Source organism: Apium graveolens, chromosome 2, assembly GCF_009905375.1.
Source record: "Apium graveolens cultivar Ventura chromosome 2, ASM990537v1, whole genome shotgun sequence".
NCBI lineage: Eukaryota > Viridiplantae > Streptophyta > Magnoliopsida > Apiales > Apiaceae > Apium > Apium graveolens.
Window position 1 is genome coordinate 290,987,373 of NC_133648.1, and position 9,372 is coordinate 290,996,744.

At 41.9% G+C, this 9,372-nt stretch overlaps 1 protein-coding gene and 1 pseudogene across 1 annotated transcript; both read right to left on the reverse strand.

Annotated features, from left to right (window-relative positions):
• Positions 1-2,625: 2,625 nt before the first annotated feature.
• On the reverse strand, positions 2,626-7,213 carry LOC141708587 (uncharacterized). Its single transcript, XM_074512289.1, has 4 exons — positions 7,083-7,213; positions 3,491-6,758; positions 2,841-3,371; positions 2,626-2,763 (listed from the first exon to the last, which is right to left on the reverse strand). The coding sequence occupies exons 2-3, from the start codon at positions 4,506-4,508 to the stop codon at positions 2,908-2,910; spliced, it is 1,482 nt and encodes a 493-aa protein (XP_074368390.1). The 5' UTR covers positions 4,509-6,758; positions 7,083-7,213; the 3' UTR covers positions 2,626-2,763; positions 2,841-2,907.
• LOC141701970 (pentatricopeptide repeat-containing protein At1g02370, mitochondrial-like) lies at positions 6,975-9,159 on the reverse strand (annotated as a pseudogene).
• Between the last annotated feature and the right edge of the window lie 213 nt (positions 9,160-9,372).

Here is a 9,372-nt window from a genome sequence, read left to right on the forward strand (position 1 = left end):
CAAGGCTACTACTGGCCAATCATTCATCAGGATGCAATAGAATTCGTCAAGAAGTGCAAGGAATGCCAGCTCTTCAACAACGTGTCCCGGATAAGCCCAGTCCTACCATCCTCAGTCCTGTCACCTATCCCCTTCGCTGTTTGGGGTATTGACATTATGAGACCCTTCCCTCGATCCAAAGGAGACCTCAGGTACCTACTAGTCTCTATTGATTACATGACAAAATGGGTTGAAGCAAAAGCAATGAGGACAATCAATCAACAAGACTGCATAAAGTTTATGGACAACATTTTGATGAGGTTCGGGATATCGCGAGTCCTAGTATCAGAAAATGGGCCCCAATTCATTAGATCAGAGTTCGAGTCTTACCTCCAAGAGCGCGGGATCAAGCACAAAAAATCATCAGTGGCATATCCCAAGGAAATGGTCAAGTAGAAGTAACTAACAGAATCCTGCTCCGAGGTATCGAGAAAAGACTCAAAGAAAGCAAAAGCAAATGGCCAGAAGAACTACCAAGTGTCCTTTGGTCCTACAAGACAAGCCCAAGGACAAACACCGGAGAAAGTCCATTCAAACTAGTTTATGGAACAAAAGCAATGTTGCCTATTGAAGTTGGCTCTCCTTCTCACAGAGCAATAAACTTTGAAGAGGAAGCAAATGAAGAAAGACTCAAAACAAACATAGAGCTAATTGATGAGGTCCGAGACCAAGCTGTAGAAAAGATGGAAAAATATAAGGAGAAAACAAAAGAGCACTTCAGTAAGAAGTCAAGAGTCAAAAACTTTCAAGTTGGAGACTTAGTTCTTCGAGACACTGAAGCATCAGATCCCACAAGAACTGGAAAGCTAATGCCCAAATGGGAAGGACCATACAAAGATCAAAGAAGTCCTCAGACCAGGAACCTACAAGCTCCTGAACATGGATGGCTCAGAAGTCCCAAACACTTGGCATGTACTAAGGCTAAGGAAATTCTACCAGTAGGAAAGCAAACAAAGCAACCAAAAAACTTGTAGTCAATATGACAAACAACCAATCTGTTTCTCCTTCTATCTTGTATGAATGATTAATGAAAAGCTTTTTTACTTTACATATTTTTCAAAAGCAAACACTAGTCCGGACAAGCTATTAGTCAGGACTAGAGCAACCACTTTAACTTAGAATTAATTTTCTAACTAAAGAGCCACCACTAGTCCGGACAAGCTATTAGTCATGACTAGAGCAACCACTTTAACTTGGTATTAATTTTCTAACTAAAGGCCACCACTGGTCCGGACAAGCTATTAGTCAGGACTAGAGCAACCATTTTTACTTAGAATTAATTTTCTAGCTAAAAAGCTACCAATAGTCTGGACAAGCTATTAGTCAGGACTAGAGCAACCATTTTTACTTACAATTAATTTTCTAGCTAAAAATCCACCACTAGTCCGGACAACCTATTAGTCAGGACTAGAGCAACCATTTTTACTTAGAATTAATTTTCTAGCTAAAAGCAAACACTAGTCCGGACAAGCTATTAGTCAGGAATAGAGCAACCATTTTTACTTAGAATTAATTTTCTAGCTAAAAAGCCACCACTAGTCCGGACAACCTATTAGTCAGGACTAGAACAACCATTTTTACTTAGAATTAATTTTCTAGCTAAAAGCAAACACTAGTCCGGACAAGCTATTAGTCAGGACTAGAGCAACCATTCTTACTTAGAATTAATTTTCTAGCTACAAAGCCTCCACTAGTCCGGACAACCTATTAGTTAGGACTAGAGCAACCATTTTTACTTAAAATTAATTTTCTAGCTAAAAGCAAACACTAGTCCGGACAAGATATTAGTCAGGACTAGAACAACCATTTTTACTTAGAATTAATTTTCTAGCTAAAAGCAAACACTAGTCCGGAAAAACTATTAGTCAGGACTAGAGCAACCATTTTTACTTAAAATTAATTTTCTAACTAAAAGGCCGCCACTAGTCCGGACATGCTATAATTCCGGACTAGTGCAACCATTTTTATTTGGAATAAAATTCCTGAGTAAAAAAGCAAACTACTAGTCCGGACAAAAAGTTAGTCAGGACTAGTGCAATAAATTTTACTTGGAAAAATATTCTAAGGCAAAAATAAACTACAAAACAAAGTAAAATAAAAGCAAGAAAAGCAAACATTAAAGATTAACCGGACTCAAACGAGCCCGGAGCAAAGTATGAATATTACAAGAACCAAATGTATCAAAAGTCTTCAAGAAATAGCAAATTCATAAAAAAGTCAAGATTCCGGAGCACTGGAAGGCAGGAAACTGGGGCAAGGCCCGTCGAAGGGATCCGGTTCCCCTAATCCGAGCTCAATATCTTCCTTGGCTTTTATAAAATCTGAGACAAAGTTGTCCCAATCGGCCTCCGGCTTGGTCTTGATATGTCGTTCAGCAACCAGCCAGCAGCGAGCTATCTCCGGAGCACCAGCATTGGCAAGGGCTCTATCGTAGTCCTTAGATCTTTTAAACTCCTCTATAACCTCAGCCTTCGGACGCACAACAGACATCTGCCTCCGGAGCTCAGCCAATTCAGATTTCAAGTCAGAAACCTCCTTCTCAGCATTTTCAGCCCGGATAGTCACTTCATTCAGGTGCTTGTTCAACCCGGACAAAGAATTATCCTTCACGATGATCTGGTCCCGGAGCCGGCTAATCTCAGAATCCCTATCAGCAACGGCAATCCGGAAACCTTTGAGCTCATTGTATGCAAGAGAGGCGGATCCAGCCATATACCCATCAAGCTGCAAAAACCAGAGAAACTTAGAAAAATATTCTAAGGCAAATCAACACAAGAAACAAGAACAGAAAGAAGAAGTACCTGACCCCAGAGCCGGGAACACTCCTTCATAGTTGCATCGTATCCGGACTGATTCATCCTCCTCCACTCAGTTTAAGTAGGAATCACAGCCATGAAACGAGCAACTTTTTCCTCCAGCCCGGACCACCTTCATCCGGATCCTCTTCATCAACAGCTTTTCCTTTACCAGCCCGGACCCAGAGCCAGCTTCAAAATTTTCAGCCCGGGGAGGTTTTGACCCAAGATTCCGGAGCCTCTTTCTCCTCCGTCCAGAATCAGCACCTGGAATCTCCCCAATAGGGCCAAGATCCTCAAGATTATCAAACTCATTTCTGATATCTAGCTCAACATTGTGCTCCGGAGTAGATTGGTTCACATGAACTTTAGGTTCCGGAATCGGAACCGCATTACTCTGAGATCCCTCCTCCGCAGAGGCGTTAGACCCGGACCCAGCAGCAACATTCTTCTTGGGTAACTTGAAAGCCTTGCCCAGACCTTTCAACGCATCACTGTATGCGGAAGACGACATGTTCGGATTGTAGTGTGGCAAACCTGCAACGGAACAAAAAACACAAGTCACAAACAATAAATAATCATAGCAAAAGAAAGCAGATAACAGGTCCGGACAAGAAGGAATATAAGAAGTTCGGGAACAAGAAGAAACTACTTACCCCTATTCATGGTCCTATGAATCATAAAAGTATCGCGAGTCATCTGAAAACCCAAGCATTCACAAAAAGCAAACATCAGCCGGATAGCTTCGCCCCGGAGTACTTCCCTACGAAACCGAGTCCGGACTCCCTCCGAAGCAAAATGGGGAAGATAATACAAATCCAAACCCCGGAGCATGATCAGCTCTCCGTTCCAGTACTTCAACGAAGACTGCTGAATTACAGGTCTGTAGGAGCCCCCGTACCCACACTCCGGAGCCCGGAACCGAAGCTCATACAGGGGAAACTGGCTGGAACGAACTAAATGAAATATATGATGCCATAGCTTAAAGGTGGGCTGAACTTTAAACTTATTGCAGGTAGCAATAAACCAAGTCATCCATTTTATACCGTTGGGCGTTATCTGCATCGGAGAAACCTTATATACATACTTACACAAGTGCTTGAGAAACAAGTGCCAGTGCGGGTTCCATCCGGACCGGAGATGCTCCAGCCATACCAGAACAAACCCATCATCCGGCCTGTGATAAATTCTCTCATCCGGAGTCGGCCACCTCCACTCAATCCGGCGATCCAACTGAAAAGCAGCTCGGACCGCAGAATCCTGAGCAGCATGGTCTAGGCCAGCATACTCATCCTTGAGCTCATAGTGCTCCTTAGCCACTATGCTATTAGCAAACTTCCTGTCAAAAGCTTCCCTATTGTAAGGCCCCGGACCTGCATTAGGCTGCCTAGCATACCCGAACCTAATACTCCTACAGTAGAAGCTATCTTTTATCTCCTCACTCTTACTAACGAAATATCCCAGATTCTCCACCCACAGTCCCTCCGGACTACAAGGTACCTTTCTGGAAGAGATCTTAGCAACAGAAAGCTTCGTTACGGCCTCAGAGTCCGAAGTAGAAGCCTTCTTCCCCATCCCAACTCTTTCAGAATCAGCAGAGGACTCAGAATCCGAACCAGATGGCCCCGGATAGCAAGTTATGTAAGCCTTGGCAAGAGGTTTAGTCCGGACCATAAACCTAAAACAAGTTACAAAGGTTAGTCTAAAATCCTACAGTTTATTTATCTTGAAAGCTACATGGTCCGGACTACACTATGTTCAATTTTATTACAAACCAAAAGCAAACAGTCCGGAGACACGAAGCCCGAAACCTAAAAGCTACTCCAGACTCAAAACTACCCCACTACCCCAAACCCTAAGGGCACAGTAACACAAAAGCATCATATTACAAACTCCAAAAAACAAGTTCATTAGTCCGGACTATTCGACCAAGTCCGGACTCTACAAAATACCCTAATCACAGAAACACTATCAACAAGAATCAAAAACCAAAACAACACCAAAGCTATATACATACACAAATATACATCATTCAGCAAAAACAAAAAATAATAAAACGAAGAACCCACAGAAACATAAATAAAATCAGCCCAAACTAAACAATATTGAGACAAATACAAAAGAGAAAAGCAGAAAAGCAGGGGAAAAAGCTTACAAAGTAGAGATTACAGAGAGATTGGAGAAGACAGAGCAGAAACAAGCAACCTCCAAGAGCTATCCTCACCAAACAACGACGGCGGCAAGAAAAAATGAAGAAAAAACAAGAGGAGAAAGGAAGAGAAAGTAAAAAGAGAAGTATAAGGGAGGAGCGCCTTTTATAGGCACGGTGAAACCCCAACAACCATGCCACGTGGCAACATCTGGAGCGTCCATCAAGACCATAATTAATAAAACCAATAATGCGGCATGTCTCTCCACATTCTTACAGTTGTAATAATTCAAATAATTGGGGAGAAAAACCCAAAAACCGTTTCAACTTCCAAGTCCGGACTCCTTCGCACTCAGCACTCCGGACTGGGGGGCAATAAAAGCTCAACTCCTGCTAAATCCAAGCACCTTAGTCCTGATTCTCTGAAATCATCGCAATCCGGACTGGGGGCAAGAAAAGCTCAACTCCTGACAAGGACAACCACCTTAGTCCTGATTCGCCGAACTCATCGCAATCCGGACTGGGGGGCAAGAAAAGCTCAACTCCTGACAAGGACAACACCTTAGTCCTGATTCGCCGAACTCAGACAATCCGGACTGGGGCAAGAAAAGCTCAACTCCTGACAAGTACAACAACCTTAGTCCTGATTCGCTGAACTCATCGCAATCCGGACTGGGGGCAATAAAAGCTTAACTCCTGATAAGGACAACCACCTTACTCCTGATTCGCCGAACTCATCGCAATCCGGACTGGGGGCAAGAAAAACTCAACTCCTGACAAGGACAACCACCTTAGTCCTGATTCGCCGAACTCAGGCAATCCGGACTGGGGGCAAGAAAAGCTCAACTCCTGACAAGGGCAACCACCTTAGTCCTGATTCACCGAACTCAGAGCAATCCGGACTGGGGGGCAAGAAAATCACAACTCCTGACAAGGACAACCACCTTAGTCCTGATTCGCCGAACTCATCGCAATCCGGACTGGGTGGCAAGAAAAGCTCAAATTCTTCTAACCCAACAATCAAAAACTCACGTTCTACAGACAAACATAAACTCACTCCCCCATCCAGAAAATCTGCATAAGGGAGTGGCGGGCACATGATAGTACATATAACTCCTGGAAGCACTACTCTTAGGCCTTCAACTCTATACAGCTCCTAGAAGGACTACTTCTAAACTCCTAACTCCATACAGCTCCTGGGAGGGCTACTCCTAGGCCCCTGACTCCGCGCAGCTCCTGAAAGGAGTAGTCCCGCACACTACCACTCCTAGCTCAGTCCCGCAAGCCTAACCTTCGTGAATCCCAGCACGTGAGACGTTGGCCCAGGCACGTGATGGGGACAACTATCACACATCAATCATGGGAATAATTAGGGCACGTGTCAGAGGATCCTCAGAACATTCCCCGGCCAGTCCCGTACTGACACGTGTAAAGCATCCACTCCAGCCAGGTGTCCTCCGCTCCCAGAACCAATGACTATGATCTAAAGGTACCAACCCCAAAACTCTACCCTTGGGCTATAATAGCCCAAGAAGGTGAGGTTTTGGGGTTAATCATTCTTGCACACTCATATACACACACAGCCATCTTACATTCATATTCATCTTCATCTTCCCAAAAAGCTAGTTTTTACTCTCACGCCGGAGGCGCCGCGGGACTCCAACCCCCCTTCCGGTATTATTTTGTAGGAACCCAACCACAGTTATACCTCTACAGCGGCGAAGGATCCAAGACGGCGTCGAAGGAGCAGTTCCGCCACCAGGAGTTATTAGAACCTGCAGCCAAATTCTGGATTTTGTAATAACAAATTTTGTGAATTTTGTAATATAACAATAACACTTACACAAAATGTAAATTTACAACAGAATGCCGGATTCTACTTTATAACAGATTTGTTGGGTTCTGCGATAGATATGATGTTTGTGACTAAATATCATTTACTGCAACACAATAGAATGTTTATGTTTTACTACATGATATTGGAGTATAAATAGTAGAAGACACGTGCTATTCAAGAATAAACTTATTTGAACATATCCATTGAACTTGTTAGAAACTAAATATTTTCAACTAGCAAAACAATCTAGTCAAGGTAAAACCTGTCTGAGCAAGTCCTCAAGCTCCGAGGTCCAACCTAATTTCAATCCCATCATCCATAATCCTCATACGCATCTCGGGTGCTGTCCTACTGGCAGCTACATAAATTTCCAGTAATAACTTGTATGCCACATGATCAAGACGCTTTAATTTCTTCAGAATCTCACACAACATTTCAGCACCGTTTACATCACCGTCTTTCTTGAAATACTCCATAAATCGGCTAACATCTTCGAGGGTTGAATACCATTCATTGTTTTTAACTTCTGCTGTAGCTGCTTCAAGGCATCCTAATGCTGTATCAATTTCATGCTTCTCCAAATAGTATGACATTAACATTTCCCAGTACCTATAGTAAGGTCCTTTACACCTTTTGACGACTTATTCAAACACTCTTCCAGCCTCTTCTACCATGTCATGCTTTAAATAAAGAACTACTGCAGTTTTTGCTAGCCTTTCATCATAACTTGGACAAGTTAATTCCCACTCCTCAAAAATACTCTTCAAGCCATTAACATCGTCTAGTTTAGCAAGAGCTTTAAGCATATGAAGAGTACTAACATTGGTGGTTACTTTAAATGCAGACTTTAGCCCCTTCCATATTCTATGGACCTCCGCTAGATTTGAAGTTCCGGCATACAAGTTTATTAAGTAATGTAATGGTCTACGATCAAGTCGCTTCAAATTTACTATTTTTTTCTCTAATTCTCTAAGAGCCAATTCAGCTTTTTCATTAAGCCCAGCATTGACATAAGATGAAGCCAGATTACTTAGTATTGTCCAATCGTAGTTCTGCTCTCCATATTCTAGCTTCACCTCCTCGAACACCCTTTCCACGGCTTCGATATTATTTAAAGATGAATAGCTATCCATCCAAATGATATATGAAAACATGTCCAATGGCATATTCCTGTTCTTCATCTCCTGAATCAAAGCAGGCACCTTCTCTGGCTGGTGCAGCTTCATATACAGGGTCATAATATTGTTAAAAGCAATCGAGGAAACAATGCCCATCTTATTCATTTCCTCAAATAGAGCATGTGCCTTGTCTGCCATTTCTTTTTTGCAATAACAGTTAAGCAGAGCTCCATACGTAGATTTTTGCAAAATAATATTCAGCAGCAGATATTCCCTCAACTTTTGCAGTCAGATCCAAATACTTTGCAATGTCAGTGGGAGCAAAACCAATCCCACTTTTATTCATCATCCACTCCATAACCTGCATTGCAGAAATTAGGAACATCAATTCTAAACTCAACTTCGCAAGGGAGAAGTAATGCATCATGAACTAGAAACCAAATAAAAAGAGGAGAAAACTGGTTGAGCAAAAACATTAGTAAGATTTTATGTCAGTTGTCACTTCACTGTGAGTCTGAAAAAAACACTTCCTAGATCACAACCCGAAAGAATTACGGTTAAAATCACCAAAAACAAAGATTGTGACTACTACTTGACAATTTTATACACATTGCATATAGACATCATAACATCAAAATTGTGAGGATCTTGATAATTGTACAGCGACTTTTAATTAGTCAAGTGTAGAATTAAATGCAGATTAACGAGTTAGGCGGCTAAAATCAACTAAGATGACCACCATGAATTTTATACAGACTAAATGTCCCAAATTTGGTAACACAGATCTGTGTCGGTGCCAAATAAACTACAGTCACTGAAATAAATCTTCAAACTTTTACACAAATCATTTGGTTTTCTAGTACTCATCTTTAAGCATAGTTATAATTTGATAAGATGTATATAGGGACAAGGGAGAGAAAAAGACCGGTAAAGCGAGGGGGTAGTGGCCATACTTGCGGAGCTCTTTGACGCAAGAATCAATCTGGAATTTGGTTGGGAAATTGCCATCATTAACGTAATTAATCATCGTATCCTCCACAGTAGCTCCGTTATAACCAAGTGCAGATAATCTCTTGTATAGTGAAGCTCCTCTTACTAGACCACCACCCGTGACAAAAGATCTCCAAGACCTTAATGTCGTGGAAGATAACACACGCTTGTTGGGATTCTTTTTTATTACCATCTTCCTCATAATTCCCCCCCCCCCCCCCCCTACAATCTCCCTACTCTTCTTTTTTACCACAACTAAAGGATCTTCCAGGGTTCAAGGTTTGGGTTTAGGGGGCTTTGTGTCAATTCACTTCTAAACAAAATAATTTAATGCATTATATATAATTTATGGATTTTGATGTATTATATTTGATTTTGACTTCAAAATTTCATAAATTATGGTGGGATTTCAAAAATCATAAAATATATTGAACAATCTCACAA